Here is a 25,851-nt window from a genome sequence, read left to right on the forward strand (position 1 = left end):
ATTAGTTTTGTGCTGACCTCTTCTCCGCGTCTTGATGTTTTGTTTTGCTTGTCATAATACTCACTGATTGATGACTTTGTTTAGATTTTGAGTTACAACTCGGCCACGACCTTTGCTTTTACCGTGAAACATGAGGAAGTTTACGTCAATTGACGGACATTGCATTTTTTAAAAACTAATGAAGCACACTGTCTATTATCCCCATTTTTTTTTGCTGATTTCTATTCTGAAAAATTCGACCGTCCAAAAATGCACCTTAATTTTGACTCTAAAAACACGTCACATTTCTAACACCAATTATTTAAAATCGGTCGAAATTTTGGAGTTTTTACGGTACTTTAGATATCAGTGTGAAAGCTTAAAATTGGTTAATTATGCAAATTAGGTAATTAATATGTACAGATTTTAACCCACAATTATTCAGGTCTGTCTATTGTCCTACAGCATCCATGTACATTCATTGATATGTGATGTATAGTACCTGAGATATCAGTGTGAAAGTTGGTTAATTATGCAAATTAGGTGATTAATATGCACAAATATTTACCGGAAACTAATTGGGTCTGCATAATTCTAGATTCATTGAAATGTGATGATTAGTACTTTAGATATCAGTAGAAAAGCTGAAAATTAATTATGCAAATTAGGTAATTAATATGCACAATTATTTACCCTAAAACTAATCAGGTCTCTGCATAGTCCTAAAGGATCTATGTACCAAGTTTCATTGAAATGCGATGATTAGTACTTGAGATACCCCTGGAAAAGCTGAAAATTAACTAATTATGCAAATTAGGTGATTAATATGCACAAATATTTATCGAAAACAATCAATCTCTGCATAGTCCTTGAGTATGTAAGTACCAAGTTTCATTGAAATGTAATGCTAACTACTTATATCAAATGCTGAAAATTAATTAATTATGCAAATTAGGTAATTAATATGTACTGATATTACCATAAAAACTATCAGGTCTGTGCAGTGTCGTATGACATCTATGTACCAAGTTTCATTGAAATGTGATGATTAGTACTTGAGATATCAGTGGAAAAACCGAAAATTGACTAATCATTATGCAAATTAGGTAATTAGTATCCACGGATTATTACCAAAAACTAATCAAAACCTAGCATTAGTTCAGAGCATCTATGTACCAAGTTTCATCAAAATCCAATGAGTGGTTGTTTAGATATCAGTGGAACAGTCATGGAACCACTAAAAAATAGCTAAGTATCATGCAAATTAGGTAATTAATATGCACGGATTTTTACCAAAAAATAATCAAATCTGCGCATATGTTCAGAGCATCTATGTACCAAGTTTCATCAAAATCCAATGAGTGGTTCTTTAGATATCAGTGGAACAGTCATAGAACAGCTAAAAATTAGCTAATTATCATGCAAATTAGGTAATTAACGAGCATGGATTTTTACCAAAACCTAATCAAATCTGCGCATTGGCCCAGAGCATCTATGCACCAAGTTTCATCAAAAACCGATGTATGGTTCTTGAGATAGCAGTGGAACAGTCGGACACACATACACACACACATACACACATACACACATACAGACACACTAACTGCAAAGACTCCCATTTTGTGCTTCGCACATGGGAGTCAAAAATACAATACTTTATAATAAGTATTATTTATCAGAACACATCCCATTTTGATTTGTTGATACTGACACGGTCAGCAACTCTTGTATCGTGAGTATGTCCAATGTAACCTTCGTCTGTGTATAAATAGTTTAAAGTTTGCGTTTCGAATTAATCTGGATATAAATTAAGTGTTTAAATGTACTTGATGCAAGAGATTATTCAGTAAAGAAATATAACAGTGTTCCTCTCAGCTTTATATCGAACCATTATGACTATTGAATGGTAGGTAATTTGCAGATTACAGCTGTTTTAATAAAAGAATTAGATTTTAATTAGTATTCAGTAAATAACATAAATATAGTCCACCCATTCTTAAACAAAATATGGGGAAACATAGAAGGCAGCAACATGTGAGAATTCTTGTTCGAAATATCAAACAAAATGAAGTCGTACGTTGGAATGATTGACTGATCGTTGCAGCGAGGTAGTTACTGTACACCCAGACACAGAACATACAGTTCATATTGTTCAAACATCATTATTTAGTATCCATTGCAATCGTCAAGACCAGAAATCTGCATTTCTCTTTAGTTCGAGAATAATATGTATAAAACCACCAATGGAGAGACCGATTGAAAAAGTAGTTAACTTGTCGGCTATATTATGGTTTCCATCATATCGGAATACAAATGCCTGAAAGAAAGAAAAAATAGTGTGTTTAGCTATGTTCATATCACTCTCTAAATTGCCATGATTGGATTCAGTTATGCCCACACCACAACCTAGCTTGCCCGTTGCAGTTTAGTTATGCTCACATAACAAGCCCGGATTTTCATCACATCTCAGTTTTCGTGATGGGGTTCAGTTATTCCCACACCACAAAATGAATATTTTTAATTGTAGGCAGAGTCAGACACCGAGAGATGGTAGGTTTCCGAGCAAAAAACATAAACAATAAAGGGAATTCCTTACTTACGACTACCACGTAGTTAAGAGCAGTGAAAAACGGTGTCTTACCTTGCCAGTATCGTCCCCATAACAAAAGCAACTGCTGATATGGTGACGGGTTCGACATGCCCGAAGACGCTAGACCCAAATCCAAATAGTAGTTTATAAATAAATAAACGCTGCTCGGACTGATGAATATGATATATAGAAGATAATATTTGGTAATCGTAGTCCTAAATAACTATTAAAAATAGCTAGACGTTTCGAGCAATGGCTCTTTATCGATAGCATAGAAGAAAGTGTTATAACGTACAGGTAGAACATAGGAACGTAAGAACGCGCATGAACTATAAGTTAGAATCACAAAAAATTCCACAATAGAACAAATAACGCGCCTTAAGCCTGGCGCACACGAGAGCTATCAGCTCAGGCAAAATTCATTCGTGGATGTTTGCTTAAGCAAAAATCTTCCGTGTGCGCGCAACTTTACGCAAGATTTTAGTCACTCGTGGCGAAATGGTGAATATCTATTGTGTTTGATAAATTTCGCCACTCGTGGCAGAATGCTTTCCGTGTGCGGTGAAATGAAAGCTATGTGCTTACGCGTACTCGTAAGTGCGCATGCGTTGCGAATGTTTACATAACAACAAAATGGCTGCGCCCACGGACTCGGAATTTGTGAATGACGCTCTCTTAGAAGAGAGTCTTGTTGACATTTGGCCGGATTACCCTTGTCTGTATGATGTAAGGTCAAAGGATTTCAAGAATAGGGATAAGAGGAACCAAGCTGTATCTGAAATTGCAGAGAAGCTCAATAAAACAGGTATATTATGTAATTAGATAATACCGGTAATAATTTTGTGAAATTTTTACGCATCTCAATTTTTTGCAGTGTTACAAAGTAGGTTTCAAAAGCAAAATTGAGTCTCATCTCAATGTTCTTAATTTTTTTTTTCCATTTTGTTTTAATCATGAGTTAAGATTTGTTGTATTATAGCAGCCACAGCTATTCTTTGTTCAAATATCTCTTTATAATATCTTCTCATAGAAAATCAACAAAAGTTGATAGTTAATTTCATCATGTCAAAAATTAACATTTAAAATGCACAGATGCGATATGTAGACTGAATATGTTGGGAAAAAATAAATAAAAATAAAAATCTCTACTGAACTGAAAATTTTAAAACATTTTTTTTTTCTTTGGCTTGATAATGAGATTTGATGTTCTCCCTTTACCTGTTGCAAGAAAACGTAAAGTAACAGCCAGCCTCTCACTTGCAGTAATAGAGCATCTCATTGTGGTGTCCTGTTTAGTGATAAATGGGCTGACCATTTCTAATACGTCTTGAAAAGACTGTTTATCAAGTCGGTGGTACTGACGAAATTTGTCAGGATCTTCGGCATTCAACTCCTGTATGAGGTTGCAGTAGGCTCCTTGGCTTTGCCTTCTCATAACCCATGACCTTGTCCATCTCCTGCGACATGCCGCTCTCAATCGCCGACGCCGACGGCGCAAAAGCAGCAAAAGCAACAGCGATATCTCGTCATCTTCGGATGACGAATCGGTCCTCCTCCATTCCGTGGGCGCAGCCATTTTGTTGTTATGTAAACATTCGCGACGCATGCGCACTTACGAGTACGCGTAAGCAGATAGCTTTCATTTCACCGCACACGGAAAGCATTCTGCCACGAGTGGCGAAATTTATCAAACACAATAGATATTCACCATTTCGCCCCGAGTGACTAAAATCTTGCGTAAAGTTGCGCGCACACGGAGGATATTTGCTTAAGCAAACAGCCACGAATGAATTTTGCCTGAGCTGATAGCTCTCGTGTGCGCCAGACTTTAGGTAGTGAGCTCAACAAATGAGTTGAACTGTTTGTTAATACCATGGGGTTCTTTAGTTCCAAGGCGGAATATAGTTTCCTCCTCGACACGCCTGAGCTGATTTTCATTGCCATTGACAACACATACACCAGAAATAGACATATCTGTAATATTATGTCCACTAGAATTAAAATGAAGTGAAACCGGATAATAACGATTTTTCTGTTCTGTCCCGTGTAATCGTCCTAGGTGTAATACTTGTCCTTTTATTACAGACTCTAATCGTATATTTGGTCCCAAGGGAGACGTTGCGGTCAAATATTCGTTCAGTTGTATCACTATGAATGTTGTATATTGCATTTCATGTATTAAATGCGGGAAACTTTACATTGGTTCTACAGTTCGTCGACTGGGTGATCGGTTTGCTGAGCATCTACGGCAAACTAAGAAAAATCGTTATTATCCGGTTTCACTTCATTTTAATTCTAGTGGACATAATATTACAGATATGTCTATTTCTGGTGTATGTGTTGTCAATGGCAACGAAAATCAGCTCAGGCGTGTCGAGGAGGAAACTATATTCCGCCTTGGAACTAAAGAACCCCATGGTATTAACAAACAGTTCAACTCATTTGTTGAGCTCACTACCTAAGGCGCGTTATTCGTTCTATTGTGGAATTTTTTGTGATTCTAACTTATAGTTCATGCGCGTTCTTACGTTCCTATGTTCTACCTGTACGTTATAACACTGTCTTCTATGCTATCGATAAAGAGCCATTGCTCGAAACGTCTAGCTATTTTTAATAGTTATTTAGGACTACGATTACCAAATATTATCTTCTATAGACCCAAATCCAAATTCTGGGGTAACTAGCATTTCAAAAGAAAGAGAAAAAAGGCCGAAACAGTTCTGCATGAGGGCATAGGCCGAAAGCAAGACCTGGGAACGTTGAAGGAGCGCTGACTGGAGACACCCCTCCGGACAAGTCTGCCACCAAGACTGCTCTATCACCTATAGGCAGGGATCTCTGTGTCCTGGGATTTGGTTCTTGGCGAGAAACCCGATTTGTGTCTTTAGCACAGCTTGATTGACCATAAAGGCGACACAATCGTCCAAGAAGGACAAGGCCCCTAGCTCAGAACGACGCCTACCAGAGGCGAGAGCTAGTAGGAAGACTGTTTTCCATGTCAAAAATTTCAGTAGTGCTGATACTAGTGGTTCAAAGGGTGGTCTGCTTAGAGCAGACAACACAACCGACAAGTCCCAATTGGGTGGTTCCCTAGTTTGGGGTCTAGGCCTCTGATTATGGAAAGCAGTAAACAGTCTCCTAATAATAGGACAATCGCTAGTCTTGTCCCCAAAGAATGTTTGATGGTGAGTGACAAGGCTGACCTATAGAAAATGATTGCTGCATAGAACAAACCTAACTCGTCAAACAAATGGATGAAAAAATCAGTTACCTGGCCAACAGAGGCATGGCATGGATCAACCTCCCTTCCACTACACCAATCTTGTATGCCTGCCATTCAGAGTCATAGGCTGCATTGGTGTAATCCCTATTCACCCTGGCAAGGATGATTGCAGCCCGCTCAGATAAACCTTCCGTCTGTGCGAGTCAAATGAAAGTTCCCATGCGAGTAAGTGATACACTGCTGGGCTCATTGGTAGTGTGTCGTCCGGTTAGGACAGCAGATCTGGAATGACCGGAAGCACTACTGATGTCTTGACTAACATTTCCAACAGTAGTGGGAACCAGGCCTTGGTTGGCAAATTGGGCACTACCAGTATCAAGATTCAGGTACGCTCCTGTCAAAGTTTCTCCAGTACCCAGTGAACAAGGGGGGAAATGCGTACTCGTCCATGTGGGCCCATGCTCCTGGGGTCGGCAGGAGCTTGTGATTCCGAGGTGTGCTGAACAGGTCTTTCCTTGGACCGTTCCACAGTCGAAACAGTCTGGAGGCTACCCATTGGTGTATATGCCACTCCATGTTCTGGAAACGAAGTCGATGCAAGAAGGCGTCCACTTGACAGTTCTGCACCCCTGCAGGTGGTGTGCAGTTAGCTCCACATTGTATTACAGGCACCAATGGAGAATTTCCTTCACCGGAACAGACAGCAACAGGGATTTTGTTCCCCTTCTTGTTGATATAGGAGACCACCACTATGTTGTCCGTGCGAAGCAAGACTGTGGTCTCGAACTATGGGTAAAAAAAGTATCAGTGCTAAGTGCACTGCTTTCAGTTCAAGACAATTGATATGGCGGCCCTGAATCAAGCGTGGGGCCATATTCCTTGGGCTTGTCGTCCAATATGTGCGCTCCCCAACCTGTGAAGGAGGCATCATGTCAAAGCCATGGCGAGTGGGTCCAAGGGGACCCCCTGCCTGAGGTTGGTAATTGCCGCCCATCAGGGCAGGGCATCCCTTGCTTGGTCCAAGAGGCCAAGAGTGCAGCTTGGGGAACTACCCTGCGAACTGACGTCATCACTGATGCGTACCGCCGACCAGTGCAGCAGCAACACCACCTGTTTTACATACCTGTGTGAACACGTATGGAACCGTGCATAGCCCAAAGGGGAGCACCCTGAACTCGAATGGAACGAATTACAGTTAAGAAACTGATACAAAGAAACCCAACAACGTGATCGAATGTGTTTTTTTGGAAGTAGTGCACACAAAAAAGGGCATGGGCTCCAAATAAGAAAAACTTATCCTACCAGCCACTACGTCTACTGTAACCAACAGTCAAAACTCTGTTTTTACTACGATGCACCTCGGCGTGGAGAAAAACAGAGAGTGAACCTAAGACAAGATGGCGTTGCCCTCTTGATCTTGGTCACGTGTTACGTGACATGGAAGAAAATCTATGAGGTCATGGGTAATCCCCTGACCTAGATTTCTCTCTCCGTCAACGACTGAATCACAGATTAATGCCTACAGTTTATAACAGTAAATTTGACTGACCGGAGTCTATGGAAATCACGTAGAATGATCGTTAATATACAAAGCCTATTCAATTGAATACAGCTCTTAGTATAGCTCAGCAGAGAGAAAACTAAAATTATCAAGTCTTTTTACTATTATTCTTTTGCAGTGTTGCAAAGTCAATGACTATGACCAAATCCGTTCACACTATTGTCATGGTTGTGGAGCAAAATGATGAGTATTAGCTGATTTAAATGGATAACAATTTTGCGTGATTAATTTCACAATTAGCGTGGACAATCAAATACTTACACATGCAGACACAACAGTAGCTGCAACACCCAATAGAATGGAAACACAGAATGTATGCCAAACTCCCATAACCACAGCGACAATGTCAAGACCACTCAATTCATTCCGGCGTCCAATCACAGTGGTCTGTACTGTATGCGGAGTGTTAGATATCTGCAATGAGAAACATTCTTAAAAATAAACTATAAATCTCGCAACATGAACAAAACATAGCTATATGACATGATATCATAGTCACAACATGAATTCCCCATCTTATGCCCCTTCCACAAAAGTAGTTTAGGAAGTGAATAAGTCATTGAAAATGAAACAGTCCCTGTTAAATTTTTGAAATTTATCTTTGTGCTCGTCATATTAAAGTGGAGGGGGTGGCGTACGCATGTCTTTTGTCTTTGATACTTGAGTCCAAAGTGGCGTATACAATAGATTGTTTATTCACATCAAATTCGAACACGTGTTGCATGCCGACTCTCCGGTTTAAGTCATAACAAAGTAAAACATAGATCACAAGTGAAAGCATGTCCAAGTTATCACATTTTAAACAAACAAGATGGCCGCCAGTTGGCCATATTTGATCAAATTGCAAATTGAATTGACATGTACATGTATCCATTTATGACATGCTAAATATCAATGAAAATGATACATGGGTGACAGATATGGCCAAAAATAACAGCCGTTATTCAGCCATCTTTGATCTGATTATGAAACAAAGTGACATGTATGATGTATGTGCCAAATATGTGGTACATAAATCTTGGAAATATAGTAGTAAGGCCAACAAGTTAAATGGCTGTCAACCGGCCATCCTTGATCCGATTTAAAAAAATTGTCATGGACATCCTAACATGTATAAAGTATGTGCCAAATTTGAATGAAAACTGACAAAGCATGTCCAAGATACCACATTTAAACAAAACAAGATGGCTGCCAGTCGGCCATCTGTTATCCAATCACGATGGAAATTGTCATACACATGTATCCTAACATGTATAATCTATGTACCAAGTTTGAATGAAAATTGACAAAGCATGTCCAAAATACAACATTTTCAAAAAACAAGATGGCTGAATCGCTAAACCACTGCATGTCCCACATAAAGAACTAACCACATGCAAAGAGTGAACAGAGTCGGCCCAAAGGATTCTGAAATATGATTCCGGATGGATGGACGCACAGAAGGACAGATGGACGATCGGAGGACATGTATCCTAACATGTATAATCTGTATACCAAATTTGAATGATAACTGACAAAGCATGTCCAAAATACAACATTTTCAAAAAAAAGATGGCTGCCAGTCGGCCATTTTGAATCGAATCGCTAAACCACTGCATGTTCATATGTCCCACATAAAGTACTAGGTACATGCAAAGATTGAACAGAGTCGGCCAAAATAATTCTGAAATATGACTCCGGACGAACGGATGGATGGACGCACAGACAGACGGACGGTCGGAGGACATGTATCATAACATGTATAATCTATGTACCAAATTTGAATGATAACTGACAAAGCATGTCCAAAATACAACATTTTCAAAAAACAAGATGGCTGCCAGTCGGCCATTTTGAATCGAATAGCTAAACCACTTTACGTGCATATGTCCCACATAAAGTACTAGGTATATGCAAATAATAAACTGAATCGGTCCAAAGGATTCTGAAATATGACTCCGGACGGACGGAGACCAAATTATAAGTCCCCGTTTTCGGACTTCGTCCGAATGGGAATTAAAAATAGAATGCCAACACTCAATGTCACTCCACAAACATCAGAATCCACAAGCAAATTTACAATTCCGGAAATCAAGTAAATTGTCAGCACAAAGGAGGAGCAATGGTTTATATCAAGTCGATTTGAATGTGACGAATTTTGTGTTTGAAACAAGTACAAGTGATTTTGTTTAATGACTGTGAGAATAAAGCAGATGTTATCATACAATATTCAATCACATAGCCCACGTAAGTCGTCAGTGCATATAATATAGGCTGGAGTTATGGCATTGGCAGGATTTTCCATGAAACATTAGGTGTGTTTTCCCCCACCAAAGATCGTCAAAACTATTATATTACAACAAGCGCCACTCACGCGCTGAGCAAAGAACCAATCAGCAACTTCCGCACTCTCGACCGTTTACGAGTAGAACGTGTACATTTACTGACATTCTACTTACAATCAACAAGACCGGTAGATAATACCAAAAAGGAAAACCGGTAAGATACAATTATAAAACCAAAAAAAATCTTGTTTCTGTTTAGAAAAGCAGTTTTTTTTAAACGTTATCTGCTTAATTTGTTGCCGTGCTTCTCCCTGTTAACATTATCTGCATATTCTTTCTTTGTAAATGTGTCTACAGCAGTGGCTCCCTCAAATTTGGAAGTTTTTAAAAACAGTATAGCAGTCGTGAAATTTGAAATTTGCATATCGTTTATAATGGTCACAATCAGGTTGTGTCCACATGGGTAAATTACTTCGGGTTAGTGCCAAATGATGTGGGCAGTTATTAAAACAAGCCATACATGAAACAGTTTTCAAATTTGAGATATATAGTTGGAACTTAAACATTTCAGAAGGTGAGAGGGGGGGGAATTACAGTTCAGGAGGGGCTTAATGCACTAAATAGCATGAACTAAAATAAAATTCCAGGCAATGACTAAATTTTAACAACAATAGGGCATATGTCTAACAGTTAGTCACTGGGGGGTAATTACACTAAAAGACAATCAGCCTGTCGGCTGAGATAGCTCCGCTGTTAGCAATGCACATTTCAATTAAAGAACAGAAGATATCATTAGAAAGTGAACAATATGTATAGTATCAAAGCAAACGGACTTGCTGTTTTCAACAAGAATTCAAAAATATCCCTTTTTACCAAAAATAACAAAAATATTCACCAAAATTAGAGAATTAAAGATATCATTACAAAATGAATAAATCTGAGAGAGGTCCACATATAGTACCTATATATGTAATATTAAAGCAATTGGACTTGTGGTTTTTAACAAGAAGTCGAAAATATCGCTTGTTACGAAAAATTACAAAAATATTCACCAAAATTAGAGAATTGAAGATATCATTACAAAATTAACAAATCAAGGAGAGGTCCACATGTAATATCTATTTATGTAATATCAAAGCAATTAGACTTGCGGTTTTCAACAAGAAGTCGAAAATATCACTTTTTACCAAAAATTACAAAAATATTCACCAAAATTAGAGTATTGAAGATATCATCATGAAATGAACAAATCTAAGAGAGCCCTACCCAAGGTACATATACACCAAGCATTCAGGCTTGTAGTTTTCAAGAATAAGTCGAAAAAGTAAAACATTGACACGGACGACGATGACAGACAATCACTCATATGATAAGCTAAAAAAATAATAAAAAATCATTTGAGTTTATATTTCATTTTAAAGTTTGGATCCCCCTCCCATAAAAAAATATCAGGCGGAATGCTATTACAACATGGGTTTTTATTTTTAGGAATGCTTTCAACGTGCTTCAAGTAACTCATCTTTAGTAAATTCTCCTTTGCATATATGTGTTTTTGGTCGAGAGCTGGAATATGCGGTGCTTCAAGTAAACTGTTGAAACTATTCAAATTAATTTCAGAGTTTGGTTTGGAATAGAAAGCATCATAGAATTCCTGTAAGACGTTTACATTCTCTCTCAAATCTGTGATATCTGAGTCCTCCTGTTAGAGTTTGTCACTGTAATTTTACAACTGCTTTTTCCTAGATTAAGAAACTATTTGTTGCTCTTTTTACCATGTTGGTACCAATTTACCTGCGATCAAATATTATATCATTGTGTTCATAAGAATTATTGGCATGTCCCCTTATAATAAGTTGGCAACTAGAGAAATGTTGGCATGCCAAGGTTGTGTTGGAAATTCAGTATAACCTGGGTTTCTTACCACCACGCTTGAAACTGTAGTATTTTGCTGATATGGCGATGACGGATAAGGCTCCTGTAGCTGAATATATTGTTGAACATATTGTGGTTGCTTGTCAGTCAGTATTTGACTTGTCTCTGAGAAAAAAGAAAAGTACCACACTTTTAATTTGTGCACTTGATAATTAAATTGTATTTGGCGACATGGGAAAAAAATGCAAGAGGACTGCTGCTCCCGGCTGCTGCTGCTCAATCTCGAGTACCATGCAAACCTCTTCAAGCAACTCAGGGGTAAAACAAGGGTAATTTTGCGGTTTCCTTTAATTTATTCAGGTCTCTATATACTATATACACTTTCCTGGGGGTATTTAAAACTAAAAATTGGCATTCCAGCTCAGCAGCCAATCAGCGACGGCCTAACGCTTAAATGACAATTTCGGTTTCAAATACCCCGGCTTAGTGTTCTAGGTTCTTCGCGTAATTAGGTGTTCGTATGCAAGGGATTTTTCCACACAAAAACGACGAATTAGGCCGAATTTTGTTATCGGTTGGCTTAATAAAACCCCAACAGACCGTATTTTTGTGAAAGATTGGTATTTTTGTCCTGATTCGTAGGAATCTGAAAAACGCGTTTCACAACTTGTCTCTTATTTAGTTGTATGCGTCATTCAAGATGGCGGCCCTCATATAGTAAATATCGTATTTATTTTATTATCACATTTGCGCCAGCTGACTGTGACTATGTATTACGTGTTATTGCGGGCCTGTGCATTTTTTTATTATGATTACCCGTATATGCACCGTAATGGAAGAGATTTGTTTCGTGGCTATTATTGACATTTATGGAAACACGCTGCAGTGGTTCGTCTGGCGAGATTCCTCCCACGCGCAAAAAAATCACACTCTCTCGGAATACGACTCAATGGCTAAGTACATGTGTCACAAAAACCTTTCACCAATTGCACAATATACAAGGAGTCATGGACGATTACCTCCGATACGAGGGAATCATAGAGGTAGGCGTATCATTTGAATGTAAACTGTTTGGAGACGCGTCAACTAAGTAATGGTACTGGCTTGAAAGTCGCATCTGCATACCAAAATCTGAAAATGGGTATTTTTGAATCACTACATTTTAATAATGTGGGCATGTATGTCTAAGACTGCTTATTTAAATATTCCGTGTACTATGGCTGTCAGCACTATGGCGTCGGTGAATTCTGGCAATTTTCTATTGGGTTCTTGGTGAGCAAACTGTACATTTTTGTTCGTTCTCGCCTAGGCGCTTTCGTGGTCAGTCGACGAACCCCTGTAGTCATTCAGTATTTTGTCGCTAATTTGCCGAATTTGATGGTGGTTTGAATAGATTAGCACTTAACTGTATCCTGTTTGTGTGTTGTTTTTTCTAAGGTAAATGATTGATTACTGTTTAAATTCGAATAATTGTGAATCTATGACGTCACTCTGGTGGTAGTGTGTCCTCTCTTCTCGAACTTCGTTCTCGCCTATGGGCTTTCGCGGTCAGTCGACGAGCCTGTGGGTTGAACAAGGTGATGGATCCCTACGGGCCTCTGCGTTTGCGTGGCTAAGTTACTAATACTATCACAAGCTTCGGTTTACGGCTTTTACTACCAGTGCATTCCAATCGTGAAGCAGTTGTCGTTATCGCTGTTTACTAGTTTATACTAACATATTTAGAGTACTAACAAATTTCCACTTCCAGTCCGGTTAGACCTAAAATACAACACGAATATTCACTTCAAAATAAAATGGGACCAAGAAAGGTGTTATTTTAATCTTTTCTCATGCCTAAAAATTTAGCCGTAGTCAATGACCACAGTCACTTGGGGGCTGAAAATCAATAAATACTAATTTTTAAAAAAAAATCATCCGCTATACGTATATAAATAAACAAGTTGTGAAACACGGCACCTAGTAAATCGACACCCTGTCGGTTTCAAATGTCGATTTCTTACCTTAAAATGCGAAACAAAAAGTGAAGAGGGGGTCAGGTGTTACGTTAATAACCATTGTTCATAATCGCTAACTTGGTTTTATTCAAAACTGCACAAATCGCGAGTTTTCTGGTGATAACTGACAATTTCATGATCGAAAATGGCCAGCAGCCAGAATCAAGGGGGATTCGCACAGAGTTCTGGGTAAATCAAGTGCGCATACTCATCTTCAGCCAATCAGGCGTGCCGTAACAGCGAGTATTTCCTTGATTTACCCAGAACTCTGTGCGATTCCCCCTTGATCCCCACTAAGCCAGGTTAGCCATGGACCAATTTATTATTTGCTGATGTATTATAATTGTGTATTAGTGTCTTTATCATTTTATTAATTGCATACGTGCATATATTCATTACGATTTTTGATTTATTTTTCTTGTGTTGACTTCTTCTGGGACATCGGCTAATTAGGGAGATGGGAACAGCGCCTCCAACTGCCAGTTCAAAGTATCTTTTCAAAAATGGCTGACCGCTCACCTTTTTGATTTTGTGCCCAATTTTGGTTCGTTTGTGACTCGTTTGGCTCATTTTTGGTCCGTTTGGTTCGTTTTGGTCGTTCCATGTTTTGTCAATCGAAATGGCGGTCATGCCATGTTATAGTTACTCGTATTTATTTATTGAGCTGTCATGTTAGTTACTTGTATTTATTGAGCTGCAAACTAAATCTTCTCGAGAAATTTATTTCTATGACGTGGAGATTTTCAATGTCGTTAAAAAAATTGATATAGTTTTATTTCGTTTCGTTTCGTTTCATTTCATTTCGTTTCGTTTCGTGGAAAAGACTAAGCCCTCTGTTGTTGATTCCTGGGCTGATTCCCGTGCCCGTCGCCATGCATCTCGTTACGTAGTTGCTGGACTTCATGTTTTAGAGTCTTAAACTCGAACAGTATCTCGAATGCCGAATTTGCGCCCACGTCGGGGCTCACCCTACTTCTTGTAGCGCTTCCTTCATCGACGCTTACGGTGGTTTTTTTTTATGGGTCGTCCACGAGACTTTTCTCCGGTTTTCTTTGCTGCCACACTCAACATGACGGTTGTCAATGTTCTAGTTTTATTTCGTTTCGTTTCGTGGAAAAGACTAAGCCACAACAGAGTGAAATCCTTGGAGAAATTGAAACAAATTCGCGCGCAAATATGGCGGCATCGAATCAAAGTTACAATATTCATCAATTACGACAGATGGCTACCGCCGATGTACAACTACAACACGATATGCAGGAAGCCCAACACCAGTACATCCCTAGTTTCATGAATCCGTCTGGCGGAACTAACGCAAAATTTGGGGGTGTATGGAAAACGAAGACCCTGGAAAACGAAGGCCGAAGACCTAAGACCCTGGAAAACGAAGACCCTGGAAAACGAAGACCATGGAAAACGAAGACCCTGGAAAACGAAGACCCTGGAAAACGAAGACCCCGGAATGTTCCTATGACGCCAATGATACACGAATTCGCCCAATATCGGGCATTTACTGTCATTGTGAACTCGTTAACTAACTTCCCGTACGAATTTCATTGCGAATTCTTCATAATAAATTATTTTCATACACATTTGCGGATATAATCAATGTAAAACCCAGTAGTATGCCTAATTTCATCTTGGTTTCGTTTAATATATAGCGGTGTCCGCAATTTCTTGCAAACCCATTTAAAAACTTACATAGCCTTGTTAGCAGGCGTGATTCTCATCTGGAATCGCACGTCCGAATAACAAAAACTCTAATTTAAAAAAAAAAAAAAGACGGTCCGCCGTTCCGTTTATTGGCTGATCCGTTTGTAGTCACAGCAACCGAAAAAGCCCGCCCATTTATCGTGACGTTTTGTGACGTCTGCATAAATTACCGTAATTAGAACGTGCTATTCCATCGTGTGTTACACGTGGAGAATCAGTGGAACGGTAAGTCTGGTAACCACGAAATACGACATTAATTTGTATACCAAAACGAACATACAATAAAAATACGAACACAATGAAAGCACAACGTCGATTACCATATTTGAAATAAACTGATTGCAAGTATAATTTTAATTTGTCTTACAACTCGGTTAACACAGACCCTGGAAAACGAAGACCCTGGAAAACGAAGAACATGGTAAACGAAGACCCTGGAAAACGAAGACCATGGAAAACCAAGACCATGGAAAACCAAGACCATGGAATGTTCCTATGACGCCAATGATACACGAATTCGCCCAATATCGGGCATTTACTTTCATTGTGAACTAACTTCCCGTACGAAATTCTTCATAATAAATTAAACTAACTACTTTTAATTGTGAAATTACAACGTGAAGTACTTATTTTCGTTGTGAACTCACAACGTGCGTATATTGAATGCAAAATAATACGTATATGTATAATTGCATTTTACTAAACATATGTAACATATGTAAATTATTTTTCGATTAGTAACGTTGCGTGTATGGTTCTGTTCAATCTAATCAATCACGTCATATTATTAAATGAGTTCTTAAATAAATTGCGTGACGTTATTAAATAGTTACCAAATGAAATTACGTACGCCCCGATCGCATGGAATTACGTCGCTATTGGTCATCGTCATTAAATGGCATGATTAAATTATGTCAGAATAAAAATGCATATTGTCACGTTACTGATTAAAACGTGTCCAATGAACTACGAAGTTAACTTTACTGACACATGATTGAATTTGCAATTCCATCCCGACCTCATTTAATTATGGTGAGTACGTAATGATTTATTTACGTACTCGTATAATAACGACATGCATAATTCTACTGCGAACTCATATAATAGCGTGATGTACTTAATTTAATTTCAAACTCGTTCAATAACGTGATATACTTAATTTCACTACAAACATATTTAATCCAACACGAGGATGTAATTCAATTGTAGCCCCTCGAAGACAATGGAAATACCTTCCCGGTTCCAATACATATACTGGTATTTGGTGCTTATTAGAGGTACTTGCACTTTGAATATATATTCGCATGTATAGTTACAAAGTTTAATCAAGCACATTATTTATAGATTACAATTTCATACAGACAACCAAAGACATTTAAGGATAAGATGCAGTTTTTTTCTCATTTTTGACCGTTTTTGCTTTTTTGGCTTTCCTGTACGATGGGTTTCATATCTATATTTTGTTAAAAATAATTTAAAAATAATCATTAAAACCAACTTTAAAACACAGTTAAACTATTATTATGAAGCGCTGTTTACGTTTTGTTTATGTTTGAGGGATGATTTGCATATTCCTGATTGACAGATGATATGTAAATTAAATAAGAGTCAACAGTTTCATAACAGTACTATTTCCGGTGGTAGGGGTCGCATGTTGTGATTTTGTGCACAGTTTACCGCGGTTTTGTAACACTAGTTGTAATATAAATAACCTAATACGTTTTCCGATTTGGAGCAGTGTCTTCGATATTATGGATGAGAATGTAAATACGTTGTACCCTGGCTTCGAGGTCACTTTCGCACAACATATAATTTATGCAAGTACCGCCCCCTTTTTGTTCATGCATTGATTACGTCAATATAACGGGTACATTCAGAGTTCCGCTGAATGATACTTCTCGGAACGCACTTTCAAGTGCGACTATTCTCATATTATCCGTACATTTATCTAATTTGTCAGTTATCCTTCATAATGTCATAGTTATCATGCGAGCTGGTAAATATTGTAACAGCGACTGTGAAAGTGACCGCAATTTGGCATGTTCCCACAACGACGTGCCAATTATGCAAACCGGCCATTATCTCCGTTTCTTTCGAAGCGCTTTTTTGAAACTTCAATTTGAAATAGCGTCTGAACCGCATGTGGGATAGTTCTAAATTTTCACACAGTGTTGTTAGTACTTTGAACATCAAAACGGGGTCGGTTCGTTCAGACACCGCTATATATTACAGCCAAAACAAAGTCAGCTTGGACGTTCAGTTATGAGCCATGACAAAATAAACGGTGCCAGCGATAGATTTCGCGAATGAAAGAACAAAATAAACGCAATCAAAGGCGCCGACCACGCGCGTTGGAAATAAATAGAACGCGTTGCCACGAGAAATCTCGCCTGCATCTTTCACTCACGCAAACGCACACACAAGCTATTCTCGTATATTGTATACGTTGGCAACGGGAGGACAAGTTTAAATCATCTTTGTATTAACACAACTTTAAAGCAACAGTCTCACACTGAATATATGTTTATCAATTATTAAACTAAACATTCAATGAAGCAGACTGCGACGGATAAGACGAAAAGACAAGGCTAAGACGAAAAACATGTGACAGTACGACTATGCTCGTCTGTTACACGCCCGGGGACTACACGTTCAAGTATCCAACTTCCCAATACAAACTTGATTAGTATCAGCAATAATTTCTAGTATCGCCTGGATAATTGCGTATTATTAGTTGACATCAGACATATCCCTATACAGAATTTTTTTAACAATGTCTCAAATTTCAGAAAGAATATTCAAATAAGTTGGGATGAATATGAATTGAATATCCATCTTTTGAAAAATCAGCTAAACAGTTTACCACCACGATTGTGGTGAATTGGCAAGTTATCAACGAAGACGACCGGACGTCTCCGGTCATGAGCTGGCTGGTTCGAATTTATGATAAAACCGTTCAAACCGATATGATCATATGTGTTAATCAAATATTTGCTAACCAATGTGTCACTGGTACTGAAAGTAACTGTATGTATGTATGGGGGTCTAAAAACTAACTCTGCGACGCGATTGTGCAACTCGCCGAATGCCGATTATTGCACTCTGCGACAGGATCGCAGTGTCACCACAGGGAGCCCAGGAAATATTGTTAACCGCGTTTCGCAGTATAGCGGGTAACTATTGTCTGTACGAGATGGCAAACAGACGGGTATGGTATGTGGGGTCATGTGACATGGGGTATTTAAGTGGAGGACAGAAGGTTGAATGTCAATCTAGGCCAGTCTCGCTACAGTGCAGTTTTCGGCGGTTTCCTTTTTTAGTCACACTTTGTTCATTCCTGTGCTTCTCGTGTGAATCATCATGAATCAGGCGGTGCGGCACTATCAGCCCAGCAGTAAAACTTTAACATCACGACTATGTTTTTTTCAAGTGCAAGTAGAAAAGACGGTTGATAGAACTAGCAGATCCAGTAGTGTCGGGAATGCACGACAACGTTCACTTCGGTTAGTCGATTGGGAAGACCTTGGACGAGATGTCCAAACATACAAGACGTACATTTCGGCCTATGTTTTGGGCGGCAAAAAAGCAGGCAAGAAACATTCTGAAGCCGAGAAGAAACAGACTGCAATATTAATTTTATTTACTATGCAGCCTCGTTGGCATCATATCCGGCACCACAGCAAGATTGCTTACAAATGGCATCGAGTACTGTTTCGAGAGCGGAGAATTCAAAGAAACCATGAGCATCTTTCACGTGCCGTATTCGTTACGTGTTCTCCAATCCAAAGATGTCGAACATTAAGTTAAGTAACTCTTTACGTAACTATTTTAACACTTATGCCGATCTTCATTGTTCGTTTTTTGTGAGGTAGCATCCCTAATTTATGGGGTGTCGATTGTCGCGGCAAAAAAAAAAAAATCCTGTATGCTTTGAGTTGTACGATGTGAGTGGTGTTACAGTCACTCCACTATTTGGCTGACTTACTATTTTGAGATTTGCGTCCCTTTGCCAGGGACTCTTGTGAGCAGGTTTAGAGTTTGGTAATTTGTTTGTAAAGTGACTACCACTTGGTCTAAAGTGTTGGACGTGTATGCCGGTTATGGCTACTTCTCCACGGTACGTATTTGCGTCAACCGAAATTGATAATTCAATCTTGGAGTACTGAAGAAATATGTATTCTCCCACGTTATTAGTTGATTGTCGATATAATAAGGCAGGTAAACGTTGACTGGTGTTAGATTGTAGGAACGTTATTTTTTTGTTTTGCTCTTGTTCAAATTCAACGTTCGTTGTTAAGACGCCTCTCTCGCTTGACAATTATTCGGTCGTGTGGAAAAATCAGGGCTATTTGGATTCTCCCAAGATTCTAGTTACGGTCGTAGGTATTGTGTATCCAAAACGTTTTACTTTGGAATTTGGCATTTCCATCGCGCCATGTTTTTTCACAAAAATACCAAAGCGAAGGTAAGTTGTTGGTCAGTTGCGTGTGTGTGACTTAGTTTTTGGTGAGCTTATATCAACGTAACGATGAAATCAAAGCTAGTAACGATTTATTTAAATCTAGAGCTATTTCAAACCGTGCATGTTTGAAGGAATCAGTAAAATACTGCAATTCCACAATAGGTATATTTGTGCCGGTTTTCATCATGTTAGATAAGAGAGTTAGAAATTTAATGTGCATGAATGGGACTACGCCATGCTTCCGTACATGACGGCCATGGTGGTTTATAATGTAAAACAAGAAGGTAAGAGTGTATGTGGTAAGTGTTCTGTATAGCATTGTTGAAAGTTCAACATGGCGAGCACTCGTTGAAGCTCACTGTTTGTTATTAGGAAAGTTTTGAGCAGATAACCAGTGGTGAGGATTGCATTTAACAGTAAATACTTAGAAGGTCATACACCGTGTGTGTTTTTTATACTGACACGTCTTCAATTAGCTATGGCAGATGTATTGATCAAGAAGGTAAGTGGTCTCTATAAGGACACGTTGGAAGTTCAACCTAGAAGGAACTCGTTGCAGTTCACCGTATATTATTATGAAACAGTCAAGTTTTGAAGGCTTAAACGTGCAATTGTGCACAAATAACTAGAAGGTAAGTGGTCTCTATAATAACACGTTGGAAGTTCAATCTAGAAGAAACTCGTTGCAGTTCTCCGTATATTATTATGAAACAGTAAAAGTTTTGAAGGCTTAAACGTGCAATTGTGCACAAATAACTAGATCGTGGCGAAGATTGCGAGAGTCGAAAGTAGATTGCCTGAGTTACGGGATATAGTGTTATGCAATTTGATTTATGCGATAGCATATACGCTGGTATGCACAAGGTGTGCGCCCCTGGGGCAGAATGTTCTAGCCGATGGACTTAGTAAACATGTTGTTTACAACGATTGTAGTATTCGGTTTTGATGCCTTCCAGGAGCTTGATGCCCTGTGGAATCCACATTTCAGTGGATATGTTTGTTTTTTGACAGCAACAGTAAATTGCGACTGGAGCAACAGTAGTGATGCTGTCCAGGAGCTTGATCCTCTGTGAGTTCTACATTTCAGTGGATGGGGTTGCTTTTGACAGCAACAGTCAACGACGACAAGATCATCAATATTTATGCTTTTCCAGGAGCTTAAAGCTATGTGAGATCTACATTTCAGTGAATGGGGTCGCGTTTGACAGCAACAGTAAATTACGACTGGAGCATCAGTAGTGATGCTGCCCAGAAGCTGGATGCTCCGAGATCTACATTTCAGTGGATAAGGATGCTTTTGACAGCATTAGTACATTATGCGAGGTTCAACCCTAGCTGAAAATGTCCCAATACTGAGACAATTGATGTTCTTTCCCAAAGTTGGGATGGGAAACAAGCACTCAAAAATGGCTTTACAAAATTAATGAACAAGGTATGTGCGAAGTTGAGATGAGACCAAGCTCGTGGCACATTATTCATTCCCATGTGGCAGTCGGCCTCTTTCGGACAGTGATATGCCCGGCTGACAATATATATGCAATTAAAGTCGAACGAATGGTAAGATTAATACTTGTATGCCACCATGGCGTATTTAATGAAAATTTCAATTTCTATCTGGTGGCGTTACACATTTGTTTTGTTCAAACGTTTTGGCCTGAGAAGCCATGGTGTAAGAGTTATTAACAGAGTGTTTTTTGTTTCAGGTCTGAGCCTGGACGACGTCCTATTAGGCTGACGAAGTATTACTTTGTGAATCGCGCAGCGAAAATACTATGGTAACAATCAAGAACTTCGCGTACATCAATAATGGAAACACTATTATCGGCAAGGAAGGGTCACTTTTGTATTTTTTTTCTTATTTGTTTGAATGTTTTGCTTAGTCTCCAACAGTCATGTTTACACAATTACCTATTACAGCTGGTTACGGTTATCCAACCATCCATCTTTTCACTGATAGTCGATCCCAGCATATATAGCATAAGACTCTGTATCTGCAGAAATATTCTGAAGTTGCTTTGTATGAAATACTCATTATGTACAGTTTTGTTAATTTGAAGAGTTTTTATTTTTGCTATGTTATTTACGAAAACCACAAGTCATTTTTTATTTTCTCAGTTAAAGCTGAGCAGTGAAAACAGGGGTAATACAGTCGTTATTTCTAGACTCGACTGAGTTGTGTGCCGTTATGTTACACCAGAGCGAAGGAGACGATTGTCAAACGTCTTGGGCAGTGCATGGTGATGATGCTTTAGATTTGGCATTCATTCTTTGCGGGCAGGAGGTGCAACTGCCGCATGTAATGCACGTTTACGGCCAGGGCCAATCAGTTACCGCCAAGATGGCGACGCTGTTGACTCGCTGGCTAGTCATTTGTCAATTTCGCAAACTTCGCAGGTGTACGTACGGGCCCGTTCTTTTTTTAATCTACGTGGCCGAACCTGGCATGAACCTTACCTTATGTAAGTGTGTGTTGTACATTGTCGGATGTGACGAGTCTAGTAAAGACATATTGTTAACCGCGTTTCGCAGTTTAGCGGGTAACTATTGTCTGTACGAGATGGCAAACAGACGGGTATGGTATGTGGGGTCATGTGACATGGGGTATTTAAGTGGAGGACAGAAGGTTGAATGTCAATCTCGGCCAGTCTCGCTACAGTGCAGTTTTCAACTTGTTGTTTTGTAAGTTTGTTGTATAATACAGGGAGACACCCGCCACCTTCCCCTGGGCACGATCGACAGTGCGACGGGTACAGGTTTCCAGGTATTTTTTCCTCAAAGGGTTTTTTATTCCTGGTTTTTCCTGGGCGGTCGGCGTGCCAGTAACGGGGGTTACTATTTTGTCGATGTTTTTTGTCAGTTATTTTAAATGTTTCTTTAACAGAGTAATGTTGATTTCGAGCATCAATAGTCGATCTTTTTTTGCAGTTCATGTAAGTTATTTTTTCTCTCATTTAGTTTATTTTCAATTTGAACACTACATGCAATGTAATGGCAGCCGTTTTTAGTCGGCTTTATTAGTATGTTTTGTTAAATAAATGGTTCGCCGGACCGACTGCACATACGTGGCCGAACCTGGCATGAACCTTACCTTATGTAAGTGTGTGTTGTACATTGTCGGATGTGACGAGTCTAGTAAAGACCTATAATCAACTGTAATACGCAGTCTCTATGAGCGGGGGGGGGGGGGTATCGGCTGGTATCTAGTGTAAGAAATGGACAAGGGATGAAGGCTCCAGCCAGCTCACATTTTTTAAACTCGAAAAAACAGACGAAAAAAATAAAAAATTAAATCTAAAAAAAATACGAGGTTGAAGAATATTAGTTGCTCCTTCGAATTTCGCCAAAGCCTTGCCTATATTTTACCGATATCTGCAGAATAAATCAAGAAAACTACACAAATTGACTCCATTTAGGAATTCCTAACGGTTAGTTCGAACGCACGACACCGTTGGAGGCGTGGCCTGTTCAGCATTTGTCAATAACCAATCACAAGACTGGTTACGAACCAGTTGCAAGGTGAAAATGTGAGCTGGCTGGAGCCTTCATCCCTTGTCTATTTCTTATACTAGATACCAGCCGATACCCCCCCCCCCCCCCGCGCTCATAGAGACTGCGTATTACAGTTGATTATAGTTCCTGGGCTCCCTGTGGTGTCACTCTGCGATGAGCATAATTTCTATTGGTTGGTTGGTCAAACCCTCGCGAATCCCAATGGTCGGCGCCGCTTGAGTGACGGGCGAGTGGTTTGGGATTACTATTTCATATAGGGCTTGGTGAATTGTAAGTATTATCTAGCGTGCGTTTACAGAAACTATTCTTTATTTCTTATAATTATATTGTAATTATTTTCAGTAATTTTAAAAATCACAAGTTGGGTGTTGCTTAAATCTGTCGAAAAATGTTAACACCTCGCTCATTTTAGTCAGTTGTACCTGTTACAAAAATGGACTAGACATAACGGTCGTTATACCCCGTCATTTTCAAACTGCAGCTGAAAAAGTGATTCGATCAAGGAAGGCACTTTTGATTTGACAAAATCCATCAAACCGTTATAATCGAGTTTTCCGTCTGTGATATCCCTGACGTACTCTCCACCCTCGGTATAGATTCTGAATTTGATACATAATGCACCAGTAACGTAAAAACAACTTTTAGTTTGGCCCAAAACTGTCACGAAACTGCAGCGCGTCCCGCTAAGAAACTTTACTTTGAGCCTTCCTGCCAACGACAAGTTCATTAATACCTGGGGTTACTCAACACTCGGGAGTTGTTTTGTAAATTACGCTATGTCAGGTAGACTCAGATGGTTATAACAATTTAAAATAACACTTTGAATGCATATACAACATATAACCTGTTAATATATGATAACAAACGCGTGTCGTTTTGAAAACAGCGTTTTACCCGCATCTTGCAAGATAATAGAATGATTCCAATTGTGGGCGTGCCAATACAACGGCGCCATCAGGTCTAGATTGGAAAAGACCCAAGTGTTTTGCAAAGTTCCAACATATATTGCTAACTCACTGTCCGAATAATTCTCAGAACGGCAGTAATGTTACCAGCTCCCTGGTGTTACACCGTAATAAGGCACCCAACACCAAGATGCATGTGTTTTGTAACCCCTCTCATCCCCTCCGGGGGATTTTATATAAGTTAATAAATCAATGTTAAATACTTGCTGATTACCGAACCGTGCGGCATGTCGTCGATAAATACTTGTTTACCGTAGTTCGTGAGCAGTCGTCGAACATTTCTATAAGGCATGCTGTGTACCCTTACATCGATCGACCATTGGGATTCGCGTTGTTCGACTCACCAACTAATAGGAATCGTGATCTTCGCAGAGTGCAATAATCGACATTCGGGCCGGGCGAGTCACACAATCGCGTCGCAGAGTTAGTTTTTAGACCCCCCATACATACCTCATTGCGTACGTAATTTGTTATATCTGGGGAAGCCTCAGAACACATGTTTTGGTTCTATGGGACATGGTTTTATGGTTTCATCTTCAAAGGAAAAATAAATATTTTGTTTTGATTTTAATAACATATTTAATTATAAAGTAGCCGGCAAATCCGCAGCAAGTAGGCGGACACTTTGGCCGGTTGCCGGTTGTTAATGAAAGCCCTGCCTACTGAGGAAAGCTATAGTGGGGGTGGTAGGGTGGCGGTACAGAAGTCTTTCCAAAATAAAAATGTGCAAAAAAGACACAGCGAAAATAAAAGAAAAAGAAAAGAAAAGATCACACTCCAGCCACCCAACGATTTCAAATAGCTGTCACATTTTCATTCTTTCAGGGTAATATTTTTTCATTGTTTGTCAAAAATCGAATGTAAAAAAGGAGTGGTTTCCTCCACGAAATGCTGGTAATAAGTCACCGTACAAACGTCCCATGTCTTGGGCGTAAATAATAAAATACAACCTCCGTTTGTTCGCGATCAACACAACATTTTATAAATTGTCAAATGTAGGTCCATATCACGAAGGAAACTGGGCATGTACGACTTCAGACAATTGTGTAATTTGCGAGAAACTCGCGAACTAAAAGCGAAATGTGATAGATGGGCCGAAAGTACTGCATAATAATGCACAACGATTCTGTCTCGACCCATAGAGCGAAATTGATTTCGCCTTGACTGTTACTTCTGGATATACTCTGTCCTACGACAAATGTGAATGTACTTACCGCTTCCCTTCTGTTCCATTGCGCGTAACAGACCTGATAACAGTCGAATTTGTGTGGTAGACAGTGTAAACTACGTGCGTTTACAGAAAACGTTCCATTAGACGTACCATGCTCATGCGCAGTACGGTCCAGTCTCTAAAAGACAAACAAGAGAACTGGTGATGGTTGTGAACCATAACTGCCTCAGCACAAAGGCTGTTGTGTAATACCAGGGAATGTAAAGAGGAATGTATTGTAGTGTTACCTCTGTGTAATTTACAATATATCTGCATCAACCTTCACTATTAAGGACAATATGGGAGTAGAAGCAAGGCTACGCAAATTTGCGAAATAGTAGTTAGTTAGAATAACCTGACATTGTGGGGTATAAAGAAGTGGCTTGTTAGTCCCCGTGCGGACAAAGTCCGAAAACGGGGACTTATAATTGGGTCTCCGTCAGTGCGTCCGGATTCATATCTCAGAACACCTTGGACAGATTCCGTTCATTCTTTGCATGTGCCC

At 39.2% G+C, this 25,851-nt stretch overlaps 2 protein-coding genes and 1 long non-coding RNA gene across 3 annotated transcripts; 1 reads left to right on the forward strand and 2 right to left on the reverse strand.

The window, feature by feature from the left end:
- Positions 1-1,910: 1,910 nt before the first annotated feature.
- LOC144341769 (uncharacterized) lies at positions 1,911-25,445 on the reverse strand. Its single transcript, XM_085503778.1, has 4 exons — positions 25,351-25,445; positions 11,539-11,654; positions 7,615-7,767; positions 1,911-2,296 (listed from the first exon to the last, which is right to left on the reverse strand). The coding sequence occupies exons 1-4, from the start codon at positions 25,367-25,369 to the stop codon at positions 2,165-2,167; spliced, it is 420 nt and encodes a 139-aa protein (XP_085359904.1). The 5' UTR covers positions 25,370-25,445; the 3' UTR covers positions 1,911-2,164.
- LOC146738971 (uncharacterized) lies at positions 3,396-4,174 on the reverse strand. The gene has a single exon (XM_085503777.1). The coding sequence runs from the start codon at positions 4,143-4,145 to the stop codon at positions 3,732-3,734; it is 414 nt and encodes a 137-aa protein (XP_085359903.1). The 5' UTR covers positions 4,146-4,174; the 3' UTR covers positions 3,396-3,731.
- On the forward strand, positions 18,422-22,753 carry LOC146738972 (uncharacterized). Its single transcript, XR_014930398.1, has 2 exons — positions 18,422-21,218; positions 21,365-22,753. It is a non-coding gene; the product is annotated as an uncharacterized LOC146738972 (long non-coding RNA).
- Positions 25,446-25,851: the final 406 nt, after the last annotated feature.

The sequence above is a fragment of the Saccoglossus kowalevskii genome, chromosome 9 (genome assembly GCF_978046115.1).
Source record: "Saccoglossus kowalevskii chromosome 9, keSacKowa6.1, whole genome shotgun sequence".
Classification (NCBI taxonomy): domain Eukaryota; kingdom Metazoa; phylum Hemichordata; class Enteropneusta; family Harrimaniidae; genus Saccoglossus; species Saccoglossus kowalevskii.

Excerpts from the sequence above, each read along its gene's own strand:
- LOC146738971 (XM_085503777.1), bottom strand. The coding sequence starts at position 4,145 with ATGGCTGCGCCCACGGAATGGAGGAGGACCGATTCGTCATCCGAAGAT.
- LOC144341769 (XM_085503778.1), bottom strand. Across the intron at positions 7,768-11,538 it reads CTACAGTTTCAAGCGTGGTG|ATATCTAACACTCCGCATAC; the intron begins GTAAGAAACCCA and ends TTCTCATTGCAG. Across the intron at positions 2,297-7,614 it reads CTACTGTTGTGTCTGCATGT|GCATTTGTATTCCGATATGA; the intron begins GTAAGTATTTGA and ends TCTTTCTTTCAG.